This window comes from Grampus griseus, assembly GCF_964374135.1.
Source record: "Grampus griseus genome assembly, chromosome: Y".
In the NCBI taxonomy this organism is placed as follows: Eukaryota; Metazoa; Chordata; class Mammalia; order Artiodactyla; family Delphinidae; genus Grampus; species Grampus griseus.
Window position 1 is genome coordinate 859234 of NC_139016.1, and position 27907 is coordinate 887140.

The window sequence follows — 27907 nt, forward strand, 5'->3', positions numbered from 1 at the left end:
TCCCCTGTGTTGGCAGGCGGATTCTTAACCACTGCGCCACCAGGGAAGCCCCTAAAATATATCCTTACACCTAGAAAATTATACATACGTCTCTCTTCTTGGAAGTTATGTATCTAAGAGTCTGTGGTGGTTTTAGCTGGAAAGCACAGGTGAATGTCAACACTCACAGGGGGCCTGTTTGAAAGGAGCCCATCTGACATTCGGGGCATTTTTTCCTAACAATAATGGTGTACACGTAACAGACAACGTATACATTGCTACGCAGTCACCACTGTACTCGCCTAGTCATTAAGAGAAGAGACACAGCCTCACGCAGGTACCTGGAGAACGTTTGCAGTAAACAAGCATCTTGACCCCATAAACCTCCCACCGCGTGAGCTCCTGTACGCGGTTTCACCATGGACGGGGGCAGAGGTAGGTTCCGCCGCCCTGAAGGTAAGAGAAGGTGCACGCGGCCGGGAGGGCAGAGGACAAACGCACTGAAAATAGGAGTGAAACACTGGGAAGTAGGGTCTAGGTCCGCCAAGATCTAGTCACCAGCTAAGAGGGAGCGAGGGAGATGCTGACATCACCTGGGGACCTGGCCTGGCCCGCGCATCCCTCGCCGGCCCCGGGGTCCCCCCGCCCACGCATCCCACCACCCGGGCGCGTCACAGATGCGCGGAGACAGCCGTGCTTTCCGCCTCCTTTAATGTGTCCGGTGACACCTGCTCTCCAGGAACCCTTCACTTCCGGGTGCTGGGCCCCGCCGGGTTCCCGGTGACCCTCAGGGCGCAGCTCGGGTGCCCAGGACCACGCACAGCAGGTCCCCCGCGCGCGCCACCCGCACGTCCTGGAAGCCGTGTCGCTGCAGAAGGCGCCGGTGCTCGTCGGGGCTCCGGGGCTGCCCGGCGCTCAGGGTCCGCAGCCGGGGGCTCTGCGACGCCCCCTCCTCCTCTGCCGCCGCTTCAGCCACCAGGAGGCCACCGCCTGGGGAGCCAGAGACACAGAGACAGAGAGAGACGGGGTGGGGAAAGAGTCTCAGGACCCAGGCTGCGGGTGCCCCGGGCTCCCCACTGAAGGGATTCGCTGCAGGAAGACACGGACGGCAGGGAGTCTGAAGGTAGGGACACAGCTGCAGCCTCCCTGATGCCATAATGAACCGCACCGGGACTTCCCTGGCAGCAGTGTCCCTGGCGGACCTGCGTGGCACAGGGACGGCACCGGCCACGACGGTGCCAGGAGCACGGTTTGTTTTTTTCTGACGTTTAATTGGTTCAGCGAGATTATCTTTTTTTTTTTGAATTATACTTGATTTGCAACGTTGTGTTAGTTTTAGGTGTACAGACAAGTGATTCCTGTACATGTGTGTATATAAATGTATATTCTTTATATTCTCTTCAATTATAGGTTATTCCAACGTACTGGAGCAGAGTTCCCTGTGCTGTACAGTAGGTCCTTGTTGGTTCTCTGTTTCATATAGAGTGGTGTTTATATGTGGAGCTGCACTGTCGGTGGGAACAACCTGCATGAGAGCCTTGAGAAGTAGAAAGTGTGCATGTGTGCGTGTGTACACACACCTGTATCTGTCCAACTCTCTGTGTATGTATTTTCAGAAGTGCTTGTGAAGAAGGGGGAACCAAGCCGGGAGAAGACAAGCCTTGGGACAGAAAGCAGAGGGGCAGGAGGTAGCTCGCGCTTGCTTCTTCCTTTTGTTTGGGTTACCGGGGGAGACCCCGAGAAGAGACACAAAGCAGGTGGTGGCACACGAGCCCCAGCTCTGCTTGCCGGTGACGGTAACTGGGAGAATTTTGGTGCAAAATCTCATTTGGGTTCTAGGCATTTAAGTAAACGTGAAGTTAACAAAACTGGGATCATAGCTCCACACTATTAGGTATAAAGTCAGCTGCAAGGATGTATGGTACAGCACAGGGGATAGAGTCCATATTTTATAGTAACTATAAATGGACTGTAACCTTTAACCATGGCGAATTACTATACTGTACACCTGTAACGTGTAACATTGTGCAGCAGCTATACTTCAATAAAAAGAATTGGGATCGGGCTTCCCTGGTGGCGCAGTGGTTGAGAGTCCGCCTGCCGATGCAGGGGACGCGGGTTCGTGCCCCGGTCCGGGAGGGTCCCACGTGCCGCGGAGCGGCTGGGCCCGTGAGCCATGGCCGCTGAGCCTGCGCGTCCGGAGCCTGTGCTCCGCAACGGGAGAGGCCACAGCGGTGAGAGGCCCGCGTACCGCCAAAAAAAAAAAAAAAAAAAAAAAGCGGGATCATATGGTGCGCTCGTTCTGTCAGTTTTTATGTTTTTCAGACTCACGGATACACGGGTTTATTAACTCAGCGGCTCCAAAAGCCCTATATTGAGGGTTTTTTTTTTTTTTTTGGCCTTGCCGTGCAGCTGGCAGGATCTTAGTTCCCTGACCAGCGGTTGAACCCGCGCCCTCGGCACTGAAAGCGCAGACTCCTAACCACTAGACCGCCAGGGAATTCCCAGGAGGTCACGCTCAGTTCTTATCTGTGACCCCCACTGTCCCCAGGGTGCAGGCAACCTTTGCAATCCCAGCTACGGGGGTGGAGGGAAGCCCTGGTTCCCCGTGCCTGCCAATTTCTGAGCTCTAAGGATTTCCTCCACTGCCAATTTCACGCTGACAGCTTGGTATGAGCTGGCTGGCAGGAGTGCTGAACATTTAACAAGCGGTTCTAGCCAGCAGGTCTAAGCTCCAACACACCCATGCCCACCCCCCCACCCCCGCCCCCCAAAACCCTTCGCAGCATAAAGGCAACTTGGAACTGACTGTCCCCAGGTTCAGTGCCTGTCTCTGAGGCGGGTGAGAATCCAGCTCTCACATCTCCTGGCCCTTCCTCGCCCCCGGGGGCACCCCTGTTTCGTGATTCCTTCCTTCTCAACTGTGTTCCATCCATTATGTGGGGACTCTGTTCTCGGGCTGGGGCACAGCAGGGAGCAAACAGGAACCGGCCCTCCTGGGGCCACATTCTTGGACAGGGTACCCCGAATGTCCGTGTGATGCTCCTGTGACCACACGAAAACCTGCATCTCACAGGCTGCGTGGGTGTCCTGGGGCGGCCGGAACAAACTACTTAAAACCACAGACCTCCATCCTCCCCCAGTCCTGGAGACCAGACGTCTGAGGTCAAGGTGTCCCAGGGCCGCGCTCCCTCCAGAGGCTCCCGGGGAGGGTCCTTCCCGCCTCTTCCAGCTTCTGGGGGCTCCAGGCATCCCTGGGCTTGTGGCCGCATCCCTCCCGTCTCTGCCTCTGTCTTCCTGGGGCTTCTCTGTGTCTGTGTCTCTTCTCTTCTGTCTCTTGGAAGGACCTGTCATTGGATTTAGGGCCACCCTCATCCAGGAGGACCTCATGTCAGACCCTTCACTTCATCACATCAGCAAAGACCCTGCTTCCAAGTAATATTCTAGGTGGACGTGAATTTGGGGGGGGACCCTCTTCATTGTGCTACAGGGACCAACAAGAATGCCTTAACTACACTGTTGTTTGGGGGACTAAAACTGGCTCATTTAAAAAATTTACTTAGCCTTCCACGCTTTTATTAATATTTTCCTAGGCATTTCCCTGGCGGTCCAGTGGTTAGGACTCCACGCTTCCAATGCAGGGGGTGCGGGTTTGATCCCTGGATGGGGAGCTAGGATCCCGCATGCCGCGTGATGCAGCCAAAAAGTGTATATAAAATTAAATAAAATAAAAGAGGGGATATATGTATACATACAACTGATTCACTTTGCTATACAGCAGAAACTAACAAAGCATTGTAAAGCAACTACAGTCTAAAAAAAGAATAAATAAATCTAACTAAAAAAAAAAAAGAAACGGCCCTTTGGGTACCCCGGATGGAGATGCTCGTCACAGCTTGCAGGGCTCAGACCCCAGGGGAGGGGCTGCAGTCGTACTGAACTGCACGGGTCCTGGGAACAGGTCACGGCTATAGGAGACGGGGCCCGAGGACGGCTGCCACGTGGTTACTTCCTGTAGACACCGCCTGCATGGACTCGACCCTCGCTCTGGTTTTTGTCCCAAATAAAAGATCGGGAATGGGGGTCGTTTTCCTGGGAGTTGAAGATGACCCCGGATTGTTGAATATTTTGTTTCATAACCGCACAGAAGAGGCAGTGGAGGTGCCCCGGGAGACGCCAGGGTCGCAGGACGTGGAAAGAGAGCTCGTCTTGCGCCGCTGGACGTGGGGACCCAGGGAGGGGCCCGGGCGGCTTGCTGCCCTCGACTCCACGAGCCCGATGACCCACGTTGGCCCCGAGCGCCGTGGGGAAAGGCTGGGTACCACAGAGCAGCCCGGAAAATCATCATCATCGGAGGAGGGAGACCCTGAGCCCGGCGGGGCCTGGGGAGGGACACGGCTAGGGTGTGGGGGGGTGTCCACGAGCCCAAGCCCCAGACGCTGGCACCATAAAGTTCCGAAACGCATCACTGACACCCGAGAATCGGGTACGTCCTCAGGGAGCCGGTAAACTGAGCACCAGACGGCGGGCTGGAGGACGGGGAGCTTCCTCTATAAAATGTACGCTTTTTTTAACATTGGAAACTGTCTTTACGTGTTGAAAAAGGCAAGTACACGATGTGGTCTCACCTGGTTTGCAGCTGCTTGAGATCCGGCTCAGTAGCTTGTGGAGTTTGTCATCCGGCCAGTCCTGCAGGATTCTGGAAAGGACGTACAGATCTGCTTCCGGGAGGCTGTCTTTGAAAAAGTCACCTGGTTTAAAAACAAATGGCATTGAACCGTTAGGGCCACAGGAACTGGTCCTGCACCCGACAGAAAGGAGTTGCACCACGTTCTACAAGGGATGAAACCGAAAGAGACGCTGCCTGCAGTGGGGAGATCTGTGTTCTCCAAAGAAGAGACGTTCAAGGGCTGACCTGGGGACGGGCCCTCTGGAAATAGGGTCTTTGCAGATGAAATGAAGGGAAGGGTCTGAGATGAGGTCCTCCTGGATGAGGGTGGCCCTACATCCAATGTCCTTCTAAGACACAGAAGAGGAGAGTCACAGACACAGAGGAGAAGCCCCGTGAAGACGGAGGCAGAGACGGGAACTAGGCAGCCACAAGCCCAGGGATGCCTGGAGCCCCCAGAAGCTGGAAGAGGCGGGAAGGACCCTCCCCTGGAGCCTCTGGAGGGAGCGCGGCCCTGGGACACCTCGACCTCAGAGGTCTGGTCTCCAGAACTGAAGGAGGATGGATTCGGGTCATTTTAAGCCCCCAGTTTGGGGTCATTTGTCCCTGCCATCTACCAAATGTGTATCTGTACCTGTGGACACAGCACCTTTGCTATTTGTGACTCCTAACCCTGCCTCGTTCCACAAAGGGTTAGATGTAGCTCACATTTACACACACAAAACAAAACAAGAAAGAAAGCAAACACTTCGAATTGGCATGAGGGGAGAGTAAACACGGGGGTGCAGACAAGTCTACACGGGGCGGCCCCAGACAGCTGCACAGAGGTGGGCAATATGCACTTCCTTTTCTTTTGCTTTCGTGGTTCCCCTTCCTATACGTGGTGAAGCAGCAGCACAGCTCCCATCGTGCTGCTCCTGGATCTGAAGCTCTAGGGTGTGTCTCTGTCAGCTCAGGCAGAAGCAACAAAGTCCCACCGACAGGGGCTTCAACAACACACGCTGATTTCTCATGGTCTGGAGGCTGGACATCCGAGATCAAGGTGTTGGCAGGGTCAGTTCCTGCGGAGGACCCTCTGCTGGGCTTGTAGGTAGTGGCCTACTCGCTGTGTCCTCACAGTGGGGAGAGATGGATGATAGATACATACATACATACATACATAGAAAGAACAGATAAGTGATAGGTGAATGGATGGATGGAGAGATCGATGATAAATAATAGAGAGGTAGATAGATGATAGATATATGATTGATATAAAGACAGGGGTAGACAAATGATTGATAGATTGATAAATATTGAATAGATAGATATAGATAATAGATAAATGATAGATACACAGATGATACATAGATTGATAATAGATATGATGGATGGAGAGATAGATATAGACATGTGATAAATAGATGATAGATAATAGATATGGATACATACATGATATAGACAGATAATAGATATTAGAGAAATAGGATAGGACATAAATGATAGGTGGATGGATGCATAGATGATAAATAATAGATGATACATAGATAAATGATAGATGAGTGATATAAAGACAGATAAAAGATAGATATGACAGATGGATAGATAGCTACATTGATAGTTACATAGATGATAGATGAATAAATGGATGAATGGATGGATAGATAGCTAGATGGACAGACAGATGATAGATGGATGGATAGATAGATATGGATGGACAGATAGATACACTGATAGATGAATAAGTGGATGGATGGATAGATGATAGATAAACGATACACAGGTAGATAGATGATGGACAGAGACAGACAAATGATACATACATAGATAATAGTTGGATGGATAGACGGATAAATAGATATGGATGGACAGATAGATACACTGATAAATGACTAAGTGGATGGATGGATAGATGATAGATAAATAAACGATATACAGATAGATGATGGATGGACAGATGACAAACGCTACATACATAGATAGATAGATGATGGATAAACGATAGATAGATAGATGTTCCTGGTGTCCCTTCTAAGGACGCAGTCTTGCGGGATTAGGACTCCACCCTTGTGACCTCCTTCACCTTAATTACCTTCAGATAAGAGTCATGCTGGGGGTGGGGCTTCAACATAGGCACTTGGAGACACAATTCAGTCCACAGCAGGGTGACTGGCTCTTTTTTTTTTAAGTAGGAAAGTATCAGGTGGTCGTGGGGCACAGGCCCGTCTAGCACATCCACCCTCAGGCCGGCCGCAGTGTGGATGAGTCACCAGATGCCAAGAGTTTCCTTTCAATCCGGCCCCGCCGGGAAGTCCTTCTTCACATCCACCCCAAGGCCCTCCTGCTGTAGCCCCCGTGTCACTTCCCTGTGAGGCCTGGGTCGCTGGTCGACATCTGCAGACGCTGATCTTGGCCCGTGCCCATCCCCACCTGCCCTCCCGCCCGGCTACTCCCCTCGCTGAGAACTTCAAACTCCTGTTCTCGGGGTTTGCAGATGCGCCCCTGTGTGCAGATGTGCAAACACGCACCAAGATACACGTACACACACAGACACATACGCATATACAAACACATCGACACACAGATACATACATGTATAGAGACAGACACACAGAGACACTGAGACACACACAGACACACAGACACACCAGTATATATACACACACAGACACAGAAACACACAGAAACATGGATATAAGACACAGACACACAGAGAATACACACAGATATACAGATACACAGATACAAACATATTCAGACACAGGAACATGGATACAGACACACAAAGACAGAGCTACACACAGACACACGGATACGTACATATACATGTACATAGACACAGAAACACACAGAAATGTGCATATATACACATACATACACAGAGACACAGATACATACCCACAGACCCAGAAACACACAAACAGAAATGTACACACTCAGACATACAGAAACACAGAGGAAGATGGATACACACACACACACACACACACACACGTATACCGACACACACACACACACACACACACACACACACACCCGCTCTGCATACGAGATAAATAAGGTCACCCAAATGCTGACGCCCGGCGGACACGAAGCCACGCTAACCTGGCACAAAGTGGATCCGCTCTGTCTGTCGTCCGCCACGCTGAAAGCCCCCAGAGAGCTCAGTGACCTCTGGGAGGTCAAACACCGTCACCTGCAGACGCGGGTACTCCTGGGCGAGCTCGCGGGCCAGGATGCCCGTGCAGCCTGCGGGAAGCAAAGGCAGACTCTGGACCCTCCTGGCATGTGTGAAGCCCTTGGAGTGTCTCCAGAGTTCAGCTCTGGCAAAACCAAAACGATGCTCTCAGATGCGGCCTGAGCTTGTGCCCTGAAATGAGGTCAGCCAGTGGGGAGATCACTGGTGTCTCAAAGTCAGGGCCTCGTGGGCGGGTGCTGGCCCAGAGCAGGTGAGTGGGGTGGGCACAGACTCGTGGGGAATCCTGGCAGCAAAGCTCTAGGGAGCTGTACTCTTCCCTGCCCCTTTCTGCTGCGGGAATGCCGACGCAATGGCTGGTGCCACAGCAGCCACTCTGGACCACCAGGAGGACAGGCGAGCAGAGGGTGGGGAAACGCAAGCTGGCAGCTCAGGAGCCCTCCTGGACACCAATCCCACTACACCCCTTGGGCAGGGCAACTACTCCTCCTCCGTCCACTGTCCTGGGGAAAGGATTGGTTGGGATGGGGTGGAGGGTGTGTGTGGCATAATTAGACCTGACGCAATGGCAGCAGACGGGCTCCACAGGCCCTCCCCTACTTGGCAGCCACCAGGAAGGGTCCCATAACCTCTACGGGGGTCCTGGGCCATCCCCGGGACCTCCCAGCACTTGGGAATATCAGCTCAAGCCCCCGCACCCACCCTGGATATATTTAGGTCCTCAGATGGTTTGTAGAGATAAACCCATTCTGCAAGTCTCATTAGCAGGTAAGGTGTCCTAGATTTAATACAAAAGAAAAGCACGTAGCCCTCTGCACCCGACTCCTGGGGGGGGGGTGGTGAGTGTACCTCCCAGGTCGCAGGCAGAGGCGAATCGGGACAGGTCGAAGGCCGTGGCCACGTGGTGGGCGGTCAGTTTGCTGAGGCTGTGCTTGGCCCTCATGAACTGCAGCGTCAGCTCCCTGCTCTGGTGGTGGAAGCAGGTCTGAGGAGACCCACCCGGAGCGCAGGCCGTCCTGCACCCGGGATGAGGTTCCACCCGGCATTCGTGTGGGTGGGGAGCTCAGCAGGGATCATGGAGAGGGGTCTGGGGTAGAGGAGGGTGGGAGGGGCCTGGGTAGAGCAGGGTGGGAGGGGTCTGGGTAGAGGAGGGTGGGAGGGGCCTGGGGTAGAGCAGGGTGGGAGGGGTCTGGGGTAGAGGAGGGGTGGTTTGGGTCCGGGGTAGAGGAGGGTGGGAGGGGTCCGGGGTAGAGCAGGGTGGGAGGGGTCCGGGGTAGAGGAGGGTGGGAGGGGTCTGGGATAGAGGAGGGTGGGAGGGGCCTGGGTAGAGCAGGGTGGGAGGGGTCCGGGATAGAGGAGGGTGGGAGGGGCCTGGGGTAGAGGAGGGGTGGTTTGGGTCTGGGGTAGAGGAGGGTGGGAGGGGTCCGGGGTAGAGGAGGGTGGGAGGGGTCCGGGGTAGAGCAGGGTGGGAGGGGCCTGGGGTAGAGGAGGGCGGGGAGGGTCCGGCGTAGAGGAGAGGAGGGCGAGAGGGGTCTGGGTAGAGCAGGGTGGGAGGGGCCTGGGTAGAGGAGGGTGGGAGGGGGCACTGGGTCTGAACTGTGCCCACCTAGGCGGTGAGGCTGGAGCGTTGCCAGGAGGGCAGCTCCACTGCACCCTGACACAGCACTCTCTGGGTCTGATTTCCAGTTTGCAGGGGGTCTCCTCCTGGGAGACTGCCGACTCCCCACTCGGGTCTCACTGGACCAAACCAGGAGGACTTAGGGGGTAACGACCCCCTGCCCCCTCAGCTGTCACCTCACTGAGGATGATCTGATCTGACCGTTTACAGAGACCAGGGCTCCCCGCCCAGCTCCCCGATGGGGTCCACGTGTGCTCGGGCCCCACCCGGGTGGGAGGGAATGAGTCCCTGGGGCAGAGAAGGAGGCCGGCAGGACAGCGTGCAGGGGACCCGCCTGGGCCTGACACTCTTAGGGCTCCTGAGGGTGGTCAGGAGGCGAGGGATGGGCAGGGAGTCAGCTGAAATCCCAAGGGGCGGGGGGTGCAGACCGGGGCCCGAGGGGGCCGGACTCGTTGCCTGAGGCCACGATGGTGCTGCTGCCATTTCACCCAGATTTCGGGCCTGGGGACCTCAGCATCTCCCAGGACACTGTCCTCTATGACCCCTCGAGGCCCTCCAAGACCACCCAAGATCTTCCAAGACCCCCCGAGACCCTCCAAGACCCTCCGAGACCCCCCAGACCACCCAAGACCCTCAGATTATCACCCAAGACCCTCCAAGACCCTCTGAGACTCCTTCCCTCCCACACAACGGTGAACAGGGGTCGTGGGTGCCAGGGGGCGGGGGAAGGGCTGGGAAGCCCTTTGCACACCCTGCGCTGAGCTAAGAACCAGGAGTCTGTGCAATGCAACTCCACGTAGGAAACACGGTGCCTTGAGTCAAGGCAGCCCCTTCTTAGAAAAGCCCTCTTTTCAGGAGCTGTGACCAGCCAGCCGCACCCTCCCTGCCACGGCGGCCTCCCGCAGGGATTCCCACGTCGGCCAGAATCTGAGATGTTTCCGCGCCCACTGGTCCTTTCGCAGCACAGACGGGGCGTGAAAAGGAACACGGGGGTTACAGTACCTGGGACAGGCGTTCCTCCTCCATCGCCCCCAGAGCCCCGCGGGTCTGGTCTGCCCCCTCCCGCACGGCCAGGCCCAGGCGTGTGAAGACGCCCCAGACGTGGGCGTCATGGTACTCGGCCACGCCCTGGAGAGAGTGTTCGCCGTCTGACACTAGGTGCAGGGTCGCCACCTCCGTGTTGCTGTAACCTGAAAGGACGGGGCGTCGTGTGACGGCTCAGCTGACCGCGGGGCGAGCCACCGCCCAGCGTCATCGGGATGTCTATCTGACTAAGTGCCAAGCGCACGGACGCCCAGAGGCGGCCCAGAGAACGACGCAAGGGTGTTGCTCTTCCTCGAGGTGACCCTCCAAGCCCCTGGGATGGTCACTTGGCCGGGCTACAGTCCCCAGTGAGATGTCCCCGTCGGGGAGAGGGCGCGGTTTGGTCATGTGCTTCGCACCTGCACGTCAGCAGACTTCGGGTAAAGGAGGTGACCCTATGTAACGTGGGTGGGTCTCATCCCATCAGCTGACGGCCTTGAGAGCAGAGAAGCACCGAGCGGCCAGCCGCAGGGGTTCAGACGCGCCGGAGCCCAAAGGCACGGACCCATCTGTCCATATCCCGCGGGGTCTGCCTCTCCGGAGCCCTGAGGGGTACGGGGCGGCCCGCTCTCTTCCCACTTCCTGGCGGGCTGTCCATCCGGCCCGGCCCCCAAGGGCCCTTCCGGGACACCCCTACCTGCAGAATTGGAGGCTGCAGGCAGAGGGGACGGTGGCTGAGACCCCCTGTACCTCCACAGCCCCACGTAACACCGTCTGTCGTCGGACGGACAGAACAGCATGGTGTCTACGGTTTTCCTTTTCTGAACTTTTAAAAAGTTTATTGAAACTAACTGTCCATTTGACATTTTCTTTTTTAATTAATTAATTAATTATATTTACGTTTGGCTGCGTTGGGTCTTCGTTGCTGCACGCAGGCTTTCTCTAGTTGTGGCAAGCGGGGGCTGCTCTTCATTGTGGTGCGCGGGCTTCTCATTGCGGTGGCTTCTCTTGTTGCGGAGCACGGGCTCTAGGCGCACGGGCTTCAGTAGTTGTGGCTCGCGGGCTCTAGAGCGCAGGCTCAGTAGCTGTGGCACATGGGCTTAGTTGCTCCGTGGCATGTGGGATCTTCCCGGACCAGGGCTCGAACCCGTGTCCCCTGCATCGGCAGGCGGATTCTTAACCACTGCGCCACCAGGGAAGCCCCATTTGGCACTTTACATATTGTCTTTGTTTGTTTGTTTTAGAAACTGGATTTTTACTGCTGCTTAACTTTCTTTTTTTCCTTTTTGTGGCGGTACCACACGGCACGCGGGATCTTAGTTAGCGGTGGAACCCAGGCCCCCTGCAGTGGAAGCGTGGAGCCTTAACCACTGAACTGCCAGGGAAGTCCTCACACGTTTTTTTTTAAAGACTATTATCTTTAATTATATAAATATATTTAAAAAAAACTTTTTATTTTATATTGGAGTATAGTTGGTGAGCGATGTTGTGTTGGTTTGAGGTGCACTCAGAGTGATTCAGTTGCATGTAGACACGTATCTGTGCTTTTTCAAATTCTTTTCCCATTTAGGTTGTCACAGACGCTGAGCAGTGTTCCCTAATGACCGAGAGCTCTGAGTTCTGAGGCCTGGGGTCCTCTGACGGGCAGCACCCACCCCGCCCGCCCCACCCCAGGCCCCGTGCAGAGGCACAGGAGTGGCTGGCAGGGCTCAGCTGAGGACCCTGCAGGGCGTCTGCCAGGTAGCAGGGACTGGAAGTCCGGACCTTGGACCCTTTCTCCACATTTGGTCATTATTTTCAGTTGAGGAGAGGGGATTCCCTGGTGGCACAGAGGTTAAGAATCTGCCTGCCAATGCAGAGGACACGGGTTCAAGCCCTGGTCTGGGAAGATCCCACATGCCGCAGAGCAACTAAGCCCGTGCGCCACAACTGCTGAGCCCACGTGCCACAATTACTGAGCCTGTGCTCTAGAGCCCGCGAGCCACTACTGAGCCCGTGAACCACAACTACTGAAGCCCGTGCGCCTAGAGCCTGTGCTCCACACCAAGAGAAGCCACCGCAATGAGAAGCCCGCGCACCACAATGAAGAGTAGCCCCTGCTCGCCACAACTAGAGAAAGCCCGCATGCAGCAACAAAGACCCAACGCAGCCAAACGTAATAAATAAATATATATTTTTAAAAATGGAGGAGAACATTACTAAGATGCTCTGGCTGGGGGGATGTTCGGCATCCTGCGACCCAAATCTTTAGCGTGTACTTGTCCGCCTCTCGTATGAGGGGTGGCTCTGGGGGGCTTCTGCCAGCACCCTGCTTCCCTGCTCAACACAGAAGGGATGCTGTGTCTCCTGCTCTGGGGTCTTCTGAGCCCCTGCCTCTCTCCATCTGCTCAAGGACCATCCGTAGCACCCTCTGCTCTGAGAACACCCTCGAGAGCTCTGTGCACCCAGCAAACCCACACTGTCACCCTTCATCCGTCCAATTACCACATATGCCGTCTACTTCGTTTATCTGTCTATCTATGTATCTACCTATCCATCTATTACCTACCAGTCACCTACATGTATCTCTCTCATCTAGTAATCATCTGTCTTCAACATCACCTATTCATCCATCTACCACCCACCTATTCATTTATCATCTATCACCTGTGCATGTATACATGATCTATATACCGATCATTTATCTTTTTATCATCTCTCTGTTCATCTATCATTTATCCATCCACCCATCTATTATCTATTCACCCATCCCTCCATCTATCATGTATTTTCTATCATCTATCTCTATCTCTATCTCTCATTGATCTATGCATCCATCATATCTATTCTGTTATCTATCTAATCCATCATATCTATTCTATTATCTATCTAATCCATCATATCTATTCTATTATCTATCTAATCCGTCATATCTATTCTATTATCTTTCTATCATCTACCTGTTCATCCATCTACTTATCTATTTACATACCTAAGTATCCACCTATCAAACTATCTATCTACCTACGCATCTACGACCTATCAATCATCTACCTGTATCTCTCCCACCTATTAATCATCTATATCCATCATCATGTATCCATCTATGTATCTATTTATTTACTTATCATCTAGCATTTGTGTATGTATCTATGCATCTATATCTATTATCTATCTTTTTATCATCTGTCTATTCATCTATTATTTACCCATCCACCCATCTATTTATCTATCATTTGTCTATCCACCCATCTATTATCTATCATCTCTATTATCAATTTATATCTATTGATCTATCAATCTACTACCTATTTATCCACCCACCCATCCATCCATCATCTATTTATCTATCATCTATCCATCTACTTATCCTATTATCTACCCATCCATCCATTTATTTATCCATCCACCTGTCATCTATTTATGTATCACCTATCAACCTAGCTATCTTTCTATCCTCTACCTCTTCATCCATCTATCTGCTTATCTATCTACATACCTATGTACCCACCTATCAACCAAACAATCATCTATCCGTCATTTATCCACCCACCCATCTATTACCTACTTGTCCATTCACCCATCCACGTATCATCTGTTCATCTATCATCTAGCTATCCATCCACGTACCTATCTATCATCTCTATTATCAATCGATATCTATCTATCCATCCATCCACCTCATCTGTCTGCCTATCTAAACAAATAAGTAAGAATAAACTGCTATCTATGCTGTGCACACATGCAAACCCTATGGGCTGTTTCTCTCGAGAACCCTGGCTGATACAGGCCCTCTGAGCCCATAAAGAAGCCTGTCTCCTAACACACCACACAAGCACACGCACACACGCACACGCACGCACGCGCACACACATGCGCACACGCACGCGCACACCACACACGCACACGCGTGCACACACGCACATGCGCGCGCGCACACGCACGCACACACACGCGCGCGCGCGTTTCCTCCTTCCATCCATCCTCCGCTCCTGACCCTCTGGGGCATTCTTGGGGCACAGGGATGACGCATGGTCTGTCCTCCCTGCCTCGGCTCAGAAGCCACTGCCACCTGGTGACTTGGTCTCGCAGGCACAGTTGCTGGGAAGACACCCAGGAAGCCCCTCACCTCTGCACGTCTTCTCCAGTAAACCCAGGGCCGCGCACACATCCAGCAGCTGCTCAGTCCTGCCCGTGCAGGTGCTGAGTTTGCGGGCGACATCCACGGCCTGCAGGGGGCCTTGGTCTTTTAACACATCGAACAGTTTGAGCTTGCAAGCCGTGAACAGGACCTGTCCGTGAAGAACAGTTACAGTTAGACGTACAACGTGACTCATCAATTGCTCTTTATTCCCAGGGATTCCAAAGAGGGACGGCAGGATGGTCAAAAACATCGAGCTCATCAAGGGAAACTTCTGCAGAGGCGAGTGGGTTTAGGCTCCAGGTTGTACAAGGTTTGCTCCAGGTAAGACCAAGTCGATGAACACCAAGCAGAGAAACTGTCCCAGCGGAGAAAGACCAAAGCGCTGCTGTCAGGGGCTGTGTGGTGTCCCCCCAAGGTTCCTATGTCGATGCCCCAAGTCCCAGGACCTCAGGATGAGACCACGTGGAGACGGGGCCTCTGCGCAGGGCACGGACGCTCCACGCTGCTCAGGACACACCCTCACGTGACACCGTAAACCTCCCTGGAGCTCTCACCTCGTCGTAACGCGAACACCTCCAGGGACGAGTAAAGGGGCACTTCGGGAAAGGGCCCTACCTGAGCTGCGTCCAGAACTACCATGACTGACCTTGGGCGGGGGTGGGTGACACTTGCTCCAAGACCCCCAGCAGACCCCGGCTTGGTCAGCCATTGGGAGACCTTTGTAAGGAGACCCGTGTCACACGAGGGTGGATGGACAGATGGGGAGGTATGTAGATAGGTGACAGATACAGACAGGTGATAGATAGGTAAATGGGTGGATGGAGGGATAGACAGGTAGGCAGGTGATAATAATAGACATGTAGATGATATATACAGATAGCCAGAGATGATAAATAAATGGGTGGATACATAGATAGGAATAAAAATAGACACAGAAGATAGATACAGATAGACGTGACAGATAAGCAGGTGGAGAGACAGATGACAGATAAATAGATAAACAGATAGAGACACAGACGATAGATACAGATAGACGTGACAGATAAGCAGGTGGAGAGACAGGTGACAGATAAATAGATAAACAGAGATAGAGACACAGACGATAGATACAGATAGACGTGACAGATAAGCAGGTGGAGAGACAGGTGACAGATAAATAGATAAACAGATAGAGACACAGACGATAGATACAGATAGACGTGACAGATAAGCAGGTGGAGAGACAGGTGACAGATAAATAGATAAACAGATAGAGACACAGACGACAGATACAGATAGATGTGACAGATAAGCAGGTGGATAGACAGATGACAGATAAATAGATAAACAGAGATAGAGACACAGACGATAGATACAGATAGACGTGACAGATAAGCAGGTGGATAGACAGATGACAGATAAATAGATAAACAGATAGAGACACAGACGATAGATACAGATAGATGTGACAGATAAGCAGGTGGATAGACAGATGACAGATAAATAGATAAACAGATAGAGACACAGACGATAGATACAGATAGATGTGACAGATAAGCAGGTGGAGAGACAGGTGACAGATAAATAGATAAACAGATAGAGACAGACAAATGATAGGAAAATGGATGGATGAACAATGGAGAGAAGACAGATGATAACAGATATAGAGAGACAATAGATATAAATTATACACAGATAAGTAGAGGGATGGATAGACAGATGATAGTTATATAGATAGATAACCACAGGTATGCATACATTGATGATGTAGATAGATAAATATAGATAACAGATAGAAACAGATAGGTAAATGATAGCTAGATTAATGGTGGATACAGAGAAGACAGATAGTGATATATATATATAATGATGTGTATAGATAGATGATAGATATAAACACAGATACATAGCTGGAGAGATGATTGATAGATTGGTGGAGAGATAAATGATAGGTAGGGAGACAGATGTATGAATGGATGGACAGAAGGTAGACAGATGATAGTAACAACAGACACAGGTAAACAATAGACATACATAGACGACGGATATAGATTATACCTAGATCAGAGGATGGAGGGACAGATGACAGGTACACAGAGAGACGATAATGACAGTATATATAGCCTGATGATATAGACGACAGACAAATGAAATGGATAGACGGATGGATGGACAGATGCTAGAGCGACAGACCGTGGAAGCACAGCACAGCTCCACCGAGCGCCAGCCTGACGGGCTGCAGCAGCGCTGTCTGCACCAGCATCTCCAGGTGGATCAGAGAATCTGACCTATAACGCAGCATAACCACCTTCTGTCCTAGGCACACAGGTCCCCTCTCCTGAGGAGGAGGTGACAGGAAGGTGGCCGGGGTGGAGGGGGGGAAGGTCAGGCCCCCAGTCCTTCCCCAGCCAGTGTCCTGTCTCTCCACGAGCCACTGAGGCTACCCCTGAGGGGCCCTAGCGCGAGCAAGGCCGCCCCCTGCTCCAACCCCCAGGAGCCCAGAGCTGCAGGAGAGGGTCTGGTGGGGAAGGGGGTGGGCCAGGCCACGTGTCACAGCTGGGCGGGTGCACAAGTGCGTCCGCAAGAGCCAGAGAGGTGGTGGAGGCCAGCTGGATGGGCTGCTGCCCAACCCACTTCCCATCGGGCCCCGGGCCTGGGGCTTCCCTGAAGCACCTGCACACAGCTGCCTTGCACGTGGGCACAGGGCAACCTGTGGTCAAAGGTACCTGGTGGTTCCAGGAAGCATCGAGCTGGCCCAGCACTGCCCCCTCCCCTGCCCAGGACACCCTCTGGCTGGGACGGCTGCCCAGGATCCTGAGGCCACAGGACGATGAGGACACACACACTGACCTGGCCTGCCCTGCAGGCAGCTGGTGTCCTGGGGGCCACCATCCACCTGCTGCCCGGCCAGCAGGGCTGCAGGGTCCCAGAGGCGGCCGCACGGCCGGCATTCCAGTCCCACCTCCCTGGACTGGGGACATAATGTGGCCCCTCGCTGGGGTCACGTGAGGCCTGCTTACCTTCAAACACCCGCACAGACCCCGCCCTGCCCCCTCCAGGCACAGACCACAGTTATGGGCTCAACGGTGGCCCCAAAAGGATATGTGCATGCCCTGACCCCCAAAATAAGGGAATGAGGCCTTATGTGGAAACAGGGTCTCTGCAGATGTGAGGAAGTGAAAGGTCTGAGATGAGGTCCTCCTGGAGGAGGGTGGCCCTACATCCAATGGCAGACACAGAAGGGGAGAGACACAGACACAGAGGAGAAGCCCCAGGAAGACAGAGGCAGAGACGGGAGGGACGCGGCCACAAGCCCAGGGACGCCTGGAGCCCCCAGAAGCTGGAAGAGGCGGGAAGGACCCTCCCCTGGAGCCTCTGGAGGGAGCGCAGCCCTGGGACACCTTGAGCTGTGGTCCCCGGCATGGGCGAGGATGGATGCCTGCGGTTTTGGGCTCCCCTGTGTTGGGGTCATGTGGTCATGAACCACACAAGTACCTTGGATGCTTTGAAGCCGTCCATCAGCTCCAGGAGGCCTGTGGGGAACGGGGGCCGGCTGTCCGCCCCGTTAAGGGCTGCATCCAGCGCGCGCGGAGCCTGTGACCGGTCTCCATCCGCCTGCTCGCCACCACGGCCGCCCTTGGCGCTCTGACCTGGGTCTGAGCCACCTGCCTCCGAGTCACTCAGGTTCTCGAAGGTGTCGACGGTGGGGATGGAGTCGCGCCTGACCCGCCGCAGGTCCTCGGGGCGGGGCGGGTAGTACAGCCGTGCCAGCTCCTTGCAGAAGTGGTTCAGGGGGAAGCCCACGACGTTGAGGAAGTCCCCATGCACGTACTCCACCAGCATCCCACCCAGCGCCTGGATCCCGTAGCCGCCAGCCTTGTCCCTGGGGCAGGGAACCACAGCGGGGAGGGAAGGAAGGTAGAGAAGATGGCGGCGACGTTGACCTTCCTGGGGTCAGCAGACCTGCAGCCAGGACCCCTGCAGGGGAACCCACCAACCTTGGACCCGGGTGGCTGTGCACTGGGGTGTCCGGGCCCAGATCCCAGTGACCCCTCGGTCCCGCCCCTGGGACGTGACGAGGGGCACCTGGCGGCCACTCAGGAAGCTGCCCCCCACCCCAGGCCTGGCGCATGGCCACCAGCAGGCTCTCTGAGGGGAGGGGGATTGCTGTCAAGGACCCAGGCCCCCGGCCGTACTCTCCTGCCACCTGCATCCCCGTCCCTCGGACGTCCATTCGTGTGGGTCCTCGGCCCAGGTCTTCCCCGGGCGCCACTGCTGAGACCTCCTTACGGGGGAAGAGGGGCCCGTGAAGCCCCTCCCTCCGCCCTGACTCCCCCGCCTCTCCCGCTGTGCCAGACACGGGTCCACAAAGCGACGGGGGCGGTGATCTGGGCGCCCCCCCCCCGGCAGTGAGCCCACCCCCATGGTCCTCACGCCTGCGCTCACCCCCCAACCCTCGCCCGGGCCCTTTCCTGGGGGAGAGGGGACGGGGGAGCTGGCATGCCCTCTGGTTCGGCCTCTTGGTCCCGCTGCAGCTGCAGCGGTGAACGGCCTGACCCTGCCCGTCGTTTTGGTGTGTCGTCCTGATCAGACACCCCGATACCCAGCAGCTCCGCTCTTGACAGCCGTCACCACCCAGAGCCCGGCGCCCTGCGGAATCCTAACCCACAACGCGACGGTGTCAGGAGGTGGGACCTCGGGGAGGGGATGAGGTCATGAGAGTGCAGCCCCCGTGGATGGGATTAGTGTCCTCCTAAAAGAGACCCCAGGGAGCTCCCTGGCCCCTTCCTCCAGGCGAGGACACAGCGAGGAGTCACCATCTATGAACCAGGAAGCAGCCTCACCAGACGCTAAATCTGGCCCCGCCAGGATCTCAGACCTGCAGCCTCCAGGACGGTGAGAAATAAGTCTCTTGTTTACAAGCTCCCTGCCTGTAGCGCTTTCTTAGGACCCCAAGCAGACTAGGATGCCCCACATCTGAGGCTCCTGTGAGGACTCATCACAGAAGATGGTGAGAACAGGGCTGGGCGCACAGCACTCCCTTACTACCCTGCAAAGGGGGCTCCCACGCCCGCCAGAAGGACAGGCCGGTCGGGGAGTTCCTTTGCTGGGGCTGCTTCCACAAGATCAATACCCCAGGGAGACTCTTCTCCCCTGCCTTTACCTTGAGCAGGCCTGAGATCGGCTTTAACCAGCAGAACACACGCTCGGACCCTCGGTCTCAGGAGCCCAGGGCTTCTGCGCTCACCTCCCCACGGCTGTCGGTGCCCGGCCCCTCGCGAGCACCCTGAGTGAGCCGCTTCCTGAAGATACATGGGGAGGCTGGTCCCCGGGGCACCGTCAGACCCCTGGCGAGGCCACCAGCCACCAGCTGGCGCCGAGCCCAGCCCCGGCGGGGGTGGGGAGTGAAGCCAGCGAGGCTGCAGGACGAGTTGAGCCTCCGTGACCTTGAGAAGACAGCTGCCCGGACGGACCCGGCGCGCTTTGGGGCGGTCAGTGACATTGGGGTCATGGTGACCTCTGCCCTCCAGGGACCAGCCCCGGCTGCCCCACCATCATGGGAGCGGGCGTGGCGCCCTGGGAGGGCCGGCTGCGCTGTAGGAGCATCCACGGGACGGGGACCCCTAGGAAGGCATGCTTCCAGCACCTTCCAGGCACCGGGGCACCGGGCTCGTCAGGAGCCCTGGCCCCCAACACAGGCTGAGCCGCGCGCCCAGTGTATCCGCCGCCCACAGTGGGGACTCGGCACCGCAGCTCCCAATAGAGGCTCACATGGGCTCTCCGCTGTTGATGTACTCCCACAGCAGCTCCTCTGACAGCTCTGAGAACTTCACCGTGGTCTCCTCGTAGAACTCCGAGACCTCCGTGTCCAGCCGGCCGTCTGCAAGGAAGGACCCCGCAGTGAGGGTATGTGGCCGGCGCCAGGCCCCCGCGTCCCCAGGTTCTAGCCGCTGCCTTTGGGGGGAGTTGGCCTGAGCTTTGCGTGGGATTCACACACGGTCGTTAACGGTTCCTTTTAGGCAAGGGCAAAGAGAAAGAATAAAACAGAAAAGAGGGCAACAGAATTGGCAAAAGCAGGAGAAAAAGCTGCAGCCTGCAGAGCCGGATGACACGGGCCTCTGGTGTCTGTGCTAAGTCGTGGGGCAGAGTTACCACAGGGTGATGCTGCAGTCTACACGAGGCTTTCGGCTGTGGGGCTGGAAATGCCCCAGGCACACAGTACAGTGGCTGTGCATGGCGGCCAGTTGTGAGGGCTCTCCACACCAGCCGTCCTGGCGTGAACGGTGCCCCCCAAACGTCACACCCTCTGAAAACCTCAGAACCGGACCTTATTAGGAAACAGGGTCTCTGCAGATGTGATGGAACAAAGGGTCTGAGATGAGGTCCTCCTGGAGGAGGGTGGCCCTATATCCAATGACAGCGTCCTTCTAAGAGACAGAAGAGGAGAGACACAGACACAGAGAAGAAGACCCGTGAAGACGGAGGCAGAGATGGGAGGGAGGCGGCCACGAGTCCAGGGATGCCTGGAGCCCCCAGAAGCTGGAAGAGGCAGGAAGGACCCTCCCCTGGAGCCTCTGGAGGGAGCGCGGCCCTGGGACACCTTGACCTCAGGCGTCTGGTGTCCAGGATGGGGGAGGATGGATGCCTGTGGTCTCAAGCCCCAGGTAAAGGAACCACACTGTCCAGCAAGTGCTTTCTCCCCAAAGAGCACAGGTTAAAGTCCAGGACAGACCAAGAAGGTAAGAGTAACCCAATCACTAATTAGCAGACAGGTGCGTGGTCACCCACCTGTGGGATGTGCTCGGGGAGCCCAAGAGCTCAAAGTCAGCCTCAGGGTCCTTCCTGGACCTAAAATATCTTTTAAGCAGCTTTAAAAATTGTGCATTAAAAAAAAAAAAAGCCCGTTGGGACTTCGCTGGCGGTCCAGTGGTTAGGACTCTGCGCCTCCACTGCAGTGGGTACGGGTTTGATCCCCGGTCGGAGAACTAAGACCCCACAAGCCACAGGGCTCGGCCAAAACACACACAGAGAAAACCCTCGCCAACAGGGGCCGAACTCCTCCACCTTCCAGACCAAAAACCTCAGAGAAAGCGTCTGGGCCGGTCGCATGGGACGGGCTTTTAGGACGGCCCCCGCCCCCCAGCACCGTCTCCATCGGGCGCTCAGGGTGCACCCCAGGATTTCCCCGTGGGACCCTGACGTTCCCAGGCAGGACGGGAAGGCAGGGTCACGGGGAGCAAAGACAGAGCCGCCCCCGCGGACCCCAGGCTCCCTTCACGACGCCCGACTCCGGGGGTGGGGGTGGGGACGGGGACGGAGGTGGCCGTGGTACCTTTGCTGCAGCAGTGGACGATGGCCACGCCCGTGAACACACTGTGCTCCTTCCCGTTCAGCCTGCAAGACACGACGGGGCCCAGCAGGCGACCGTGTGGGGTGTCCGAGACAGCGCCATCCCTGCCACCACCGGGCGCGAGCCCCTGGTCCACCTGCCGGCCCTGGCCACGCGGCCTCCGGGGAAACCTTCCCGCAGCAAGCGCGCAGGTCCAGGCGAGAGGGCGCTCGGTGCCCTCGGAGTGGGGGCTGGGGGATGGCCGGGCCGTCTCACGGGATGCGAGGACGGAGCACCTGGGCCACGCCGGGAGGACCCAGGTCCTGGCAGCTCTCAGTGGCTCTTTCTCGGGTCCCTTCACTCTCTTGGGCGCAGACACGCGGGGGTGCTGAGCCAGGAAGACACCCTGAAGGTGGGCAGTGGTGTGGCCCCCGCTCCCGCCCGGGGGCAGGGTTCCGGGACGCTGAGAGGGACAGGGCCTGCTTCCCATGGCGGGAGCTCGGGGGCACTGGGCTCCAGGGGGAGTCAGGATGAGGAAAGTGAGGAGGGGCAGACACGGGGCTCCCGGACGAGCCCGTTAGGGCGAAGCCAGCGCAGCGGACGTTCGAGGCACCGGCCCATCCTCGGACCTGGACCTGGAGGGGCTGCCGGTGGGAGACGGGGGAGGTGATGCACGGACACCCACAGCCCACCCCGAGGAAGCCCGGCCCCTCCACCGGGCCCAGGCTCTGTCGGATGCAGGGCTACTTCCCCGTAGGACGGCCAAGGCCCACCCACCTTGACAGCATGCGGTAGGCGTCCTGCTTGTCCACAGGCTTCTCCAGGATCATCGCTCCCACCGCCTGCAAGAGAAACGGGAGGGAAAGCGTCCTTTTCCGCTCCCTGGGCTGGTCTGTGCAAACGGCACTGTCCACTGTTTAGATTCACATATATTTTTTTTTTAAAGCAGGAGAGATGTGTATAACATGAATTTCACCATTTTGAACTAAAGTGTGTGGTACATTTCCAGGGCTGGGCGAGGACCGCTGTTGAGTTCCAGAACTTTTTCATCATCTGGAACACTCGATCCCCGTGAGCTGTCACTCCCCACCTCCCTCCCCAGCCCCTGACACCCCAACCCGCTCTCTGTCTCTGGGGATTTGCCCGTTCTGGACGTTTCCTGTCAATGGCATCACACACTGTGTGTCCTTCTGCGTCTGCTTCTCTCACTGAGCATCGTGTGTTCAAGGTCCATCCACGCTGTAGCCTGTGTCAGGGCTTCACTCCTTTTCACGGCTGAGTCCTATTCTACTGTGTGGATGGACCCCATCCGTCCATCAAAGGGGGGATGTCTGGGCTGTTCACACCTTTTGGCTGTTGCGAATAATGCTATGAACATTCACGTACAAATATTTGTCTGGACACCTGTTTTCAATTCTTTGGGGCATGTACCTAAGCGTAGATGTCTTAGCTGGGGCTGCCCGAGAGCAGTACAGACGGGGCAGCTTAAACAGCAGACATTATTTCTCCTAGTCCTGGAGGCTGGAATCTGAGATCCAGGTGTCAGCAGGGCTGGTTCCTCTTGAGGCCTCTCTCCTGGGCGTGTAGACGTCAGTCTCCTCCCTGTGTCCTCAAAGGGTCATCCCTCTGTGTGTGTCTGTGTCCTGATCTCCCCTTCTTATAAGGACCCCAGTCCTGTGGGATCAGAACCCACCCTAGTGACCTCATTTTACCTTCATCCCCTCTTTAAAGACCCCATCTCCAAATACAGTCATGTTCTGAGGTCCTGGGCACTAGGACTTCAATATAGGAATCGGGTTGGGGGACACAGTTCAGCCCATAACACAACTGCTGGGTCATATTGTAATTCTTCGACTAACATTTTGAAGAACCTGCACCGTTCACTCTTTTACTTCCATGCAGCCTTAACCATGAACCAGAAACGATGTCTGATTCTCACCTGCACACAGGTAGGTCCCATCCACCTGGGCTGCACAGAAGCAAATGCCACGTTGAGGGCAAGGCAGACCCCGGGATCACCCCATCTGGCATTTTCCAACCCTGGCCTCTTTACAGTTGATTTACAATATTGTGTAAGTTTCAGGTATACAGCAAAGGGGTTCAGTCATACGTACACATATATATATATATGTACATACATGTATTTCAGATCCGTTTCCATTACAGGTTACTGCAAGATATTGAGTACAGTTCCCTGCTCTACACAGTAACTCCAGACTCTTTCAAACAGGTGGTCCCTCGCCTGGAGACCTCATTGGTCTGGGCCAATGAGGCCCAGCATCCCTGGGAGATGCCTGTCATCAGGCCAGCGAGGGTCCCAGACGGAGGGCTGTCACCAGCATGGCAGAGCTACTGTACCAATCACTGTGACCTCCCACCAAAAAGTCCAACCCTCAGTGGCCAAAACCCCTATCTTAGCGAGAACCGTTTCCCTCCAAAACATACGCCGGGGTCCTGATGCCCGGCCCTGTGAACAGGACATTATTTGGTAATAGGGTCTTTACAGATGTAAGAAAATTTAAGATGAGGTCGTACTGCAGTAGGTGGGCCCTAATCCATGATGACTGGTGTCCTTATAAGAAGAAGGAAACTGGGACACAGAGGAGAAGGCACGTGAAGACGGAGGCAGAGATGGGAGGGATGCGGCCACAAGCCCAGGGACACCTGGGATTTCAGGCAAACCACCAGAAGCCGGTGGGGAGGGGGGGAGAGAGAGAGAGAGAGGCCTGGGACGGATCCTCCCTTAGGTCTTCCAGAAAGAACCAGCCTTGCCGAGGCCTTGATTTCGGTTACCAAGGACATGCCCGCCACACGGAGAGCCAGAAAGCAGACTCACCACGATGGTGTCTGCTCCGATGACAACGTCAGGGGCCCGCAGGTCCTTCTGCAAGAAATCCAGACTCAGCTTTAGAAAGGACGACTCTGCACGTCTTACACGTTGTCATGCCATGACGCACATGACACAGCGTCGCTGCTTACTTGCGAATCCAGTCTCACTTTGGAAAGCAAGATTTCAGTGTCCTCGACACGCCAAGCAAGGAAGATGTGACCCCAAGACACTCACTGGAAACCTGCACACAACCTTCTGCTCTGGCTGCACTTAAATTCTAACCTTTCCACGGCCGAAATCAGTCCATCAATGTTCATTTATTTATACCAATACTTCTTACAGCATTAACTTGAATATATGGGTCCTATATGTTAACTGCGATGAGGTATTATTATAACACATAGTAACAGGTAAGCTACTCTGCTTCTGTATCATAAATGACACTATTATATTAATTAGTATATTAGATAGTAACACACAGCAATAGAGAAGCTACATTAATTCCATATCATAAATGATACCATTACATTAATTACAAGAGTATATTATATAATAAAACCTAGTAATAGATAAGGTACATTAATTCTATAGTTAGTTCTATATCGTAAGTCATACTGTTATGTTAATTGCAATGATATATTCTATAGTAACACTCATAGTAATGCAGAGGCTGTATTGTTTCTATATCATAAATGACGTTGTTATATTAAATACCATAGTATATTATATGGTAACAGTAATAGATAAGCTACATTGTTTCTATATCGTAAATGATGCTGACGTACTAAATACCATAGTATATTATATAGGAACAGCAGTAGATAAGCTAGGTTATTTCTGTACCATAAATGATGCTGTTATATTAAACATCACAATATATTATATAGTAACACTTAGTAACAGATAAACTACATTAATTCTATATCATAAACGATGCTATTATATTAGTTACAATAGCATATGACATGGTAACACCTAGTAATAGATCAGGTAGATCAATTCTTTATCGTAAATGATACTATGATGGGAATTGCAATAGTATGTTACATCCTAGCAAAGTAGGAGGTAAGCTATGTTCTCTAAGTGATACTATCACATAAATTAACAGCAGTGCACAACACGAGGACCCTCAGCCGCAGAGACGCTAGACTAACGGCACTTATTGATAACACGTATGTTTAAAACCTGAAGATGCCCTCCTAGCAGGAGACCCAGGAAGAAGCAGAAGCAGGAGCCCTCGCCTGGTGCATCCTGCCGGCCACCTCCAGGGCCTTCTGCTTGGCTGTTTCCACCGCGTATGCGTACGGAGTAGCGAATGAGGCCTTATGCAGCTTCTCCTTGAACCTGGAAGGGACCACCTCGAACCTGAGGCCCTGCAACAGGACAGAAGGGGTCAGGAGGGTTTATGGGAGGAACCTGAGGATGCTGACGGATGTGCAGGCTCTGCAGGAACTGGCCTTTCCCCGCGCAGCCCACCTTCCCTGACTATCTGGTCTAGACACTGGGTGCTGACCCAGCGCCAGCCCCCGGCCGCAGGGGGTGCGGGACTTGCAGAGGACCCGGGGGCGCTGGCGGGAAGACCTCTGCACACGCAGAGGCCAGCAGGGCTGTATTGATTGCGATGCTGGGGCCCGCAGCCCCGAGGGGTCAAAGGGCTCCCAGAGAGTCCCAAAGGCTTTGCCTCCACAGAGGTCAAACTACTGAAATGACACCGCCTGCAGGAAATGCCACAAAAATGCCACTAACGAGGGCTGCGCGAGGGTGAACATGGCTGCTTTAACTTGGTCCCCTAACACGTGTGACCAGGCAGCCCTTGTGGAAGACAGGTCATGGACACAGCGACATCCAGAGTGGGATGGGGGACAGGACTGCGGGTCTTACCCACAGAGGATAAAACTCCCATCCCCACGGGGAACCCCGTGGAGCACCCAGCTGGCTCTTACCTTCCCTGCATCCCAGCACTCTCCCCTCCATCACGGGCCTCCCGCACCCCCAGGTCCCCCTGGACCACACTGTGAGCCCCCCTTGGCTCTGTACAACCCCAGCCGGCACCCCTCACTCTGCACCTACCGCTCCTCTCCCCGCCCATGTCCTGCCAGGGCCCCCTCCACTCCCCTCTCCCCTACCCTCCCACGCCACACAGCACAGCACCCGCCCGTCCTCCCCCGGAGGTACAGGCAGCACCCCTTACCCGGCACCTACCCCTACCCCAGCCCACTCCCCCCCGCCAGGCAGGGCCTCCCCACCAAGACCAAGCCTCCGCTGGAGCCTCTGTCCGCTCCCTCCCGGCTCCTGGACAGACACGGCTCAGGCCCACAGACCTGGCCTTGGCCTGAAGGCCCACAGACCCCGGCCGGCAGGGCACCAGGTCTCCAGGCCCTGGCTGGAAGACGCTGGCCCCCAGATCAGGTAGACTCCTCCTTCTCCCCGGCCCACAGGCCTGGACCACGGTCACTAGGGTCCTGCCCCCTGGTTCCCTCAAGGCCCCAGCCTTGCAGAGACCCCAGACCCCCAGTCACTAGGCCCCAGCCCTGCAGACTCTGGACCTCAGACCCTGTCATGAGGCCCCAGCATGAAGCCCCGGCCTGCACACACCCCCACACACTAGGCCCCCCCAGTCACTAGGCCCCGGCCCTGCAGACCAACCGACCCCCGTGCCTCCGCCCCCCACTAAGCCCAGGTCACTAGGACCCTCGGTCACCTGTCTCCAGCCACTAGACCCTGCCCCCCCCATCACTGGACACTCCCAGTTACTAGGCCCCGGCCCTGCAGACACCACCCCGCCCCCAGCTAAGTCCTGGTCACTAGCCCCCGGGCCACTAGGCCCCTGGTGACTAGGCCCGGGTCACTAGGCCCGCCCCAGACCCCGGCCCTGCAGACCCCGGCCCAGGCCAGGCGCAGGCCGCTCACCGCGTTGCTGAGGATCTCCTGGCGGCGCGGGGAGGCGCTGGCCAACACCACGCGCTTGTGCTGCAGCTTCCCGATCACCGGGCACAGCACCATGGTGCCGCCGCGACCCGACCCAAGCTCGACTCCGTGCCTAGAACCGCACGCCCCAGGCCGCGCACCCAGCGACAGGCGCCTACCACCGCGGCCCAGGCCCCGCCCCGGCTCCGCCCCAACCAAGCCCCGCCCCGGCCACTGGAGCTCCGCCCAGGCCTCACCCCCCCCGCCCCGCCAC

At 55.4% G+C, this 27907-nt stretch overlaps 1 protein-coding gene across 2 annotated transcripts; it reads right to left on the reverse strand.

Annotated features, from left to right (window-relative positions):
- Nucleotides 1-139: 139 nt before the first annotated feature.
- Nucleotides 140-27803, reverse strand: LOC309817758 (putative bifunctional dTTP/UTP pyrophosphatase/methyltransferase protein). Of its 2 annotated transcripts, XM_082647038.1 has the most exons (13): nucleotides 27637-27803; nucleotides 25968-26099; nucleotides 24733-24780; nucleotides 22674-22738; nucleotides 21900-21961; nucleotides 20339-20447; nucleotides 18062-18449; nucleotides 14573-14735; nucleotides 10444-10631; nucleotides 8673-8790; nucleotides 7733-7876; nucleotides 4608-4730; nucleotides 140-969 (listed from the first exon to the last, which is right to left on the reverse strand). In XM_082647038.1, exons 1-13 carry the CDS (start codon nucleotides 27727-27729, stop codon nucleotides 767-769), a joined length of 1836 nt encoding a protein of 611 aa, XP_082503164.1. In that variant the 5' UTR covers nucleotides 27730-27803; the 3' UTR covers nucleotides 140-766. The 2 variants fall into 2 exon arrangements, with proteins under 2 accessions (XP_082503164.1, XP_082503165.1); XM_082647039.1 differs by lacking the exon at nucleotides 25968-26099.
- Nucleotides 27804-27907: the final 104 nt, after the last annotated feature.

Excerpts from the sequence above, each read along its gene's own strand:
- LOC309817758 (XM_082647038.1), bottom strand. The coding sequence starts at position 27,729 with ATGGTGCTGTGCCCGGTGATCGGGAAGCTGCAGCACAAGCGCGTGGTG. Across the intron at positions 7,877-8,672 it reads CTCTGCCTGCGACCTGGGAG|GCTGCACGGGCATCCTGGCC; the intron begins GTACACTCACCA and ends TGCTTCCCGCAG. Across the intron at positions 970-4,607 it reads CTCAAGCAGCTGCAAACCAG|GCGGTGGCCTCCTGGTGGCT; the intron begins GTGAGACCACAT and ends CTGGCTCCCCAG.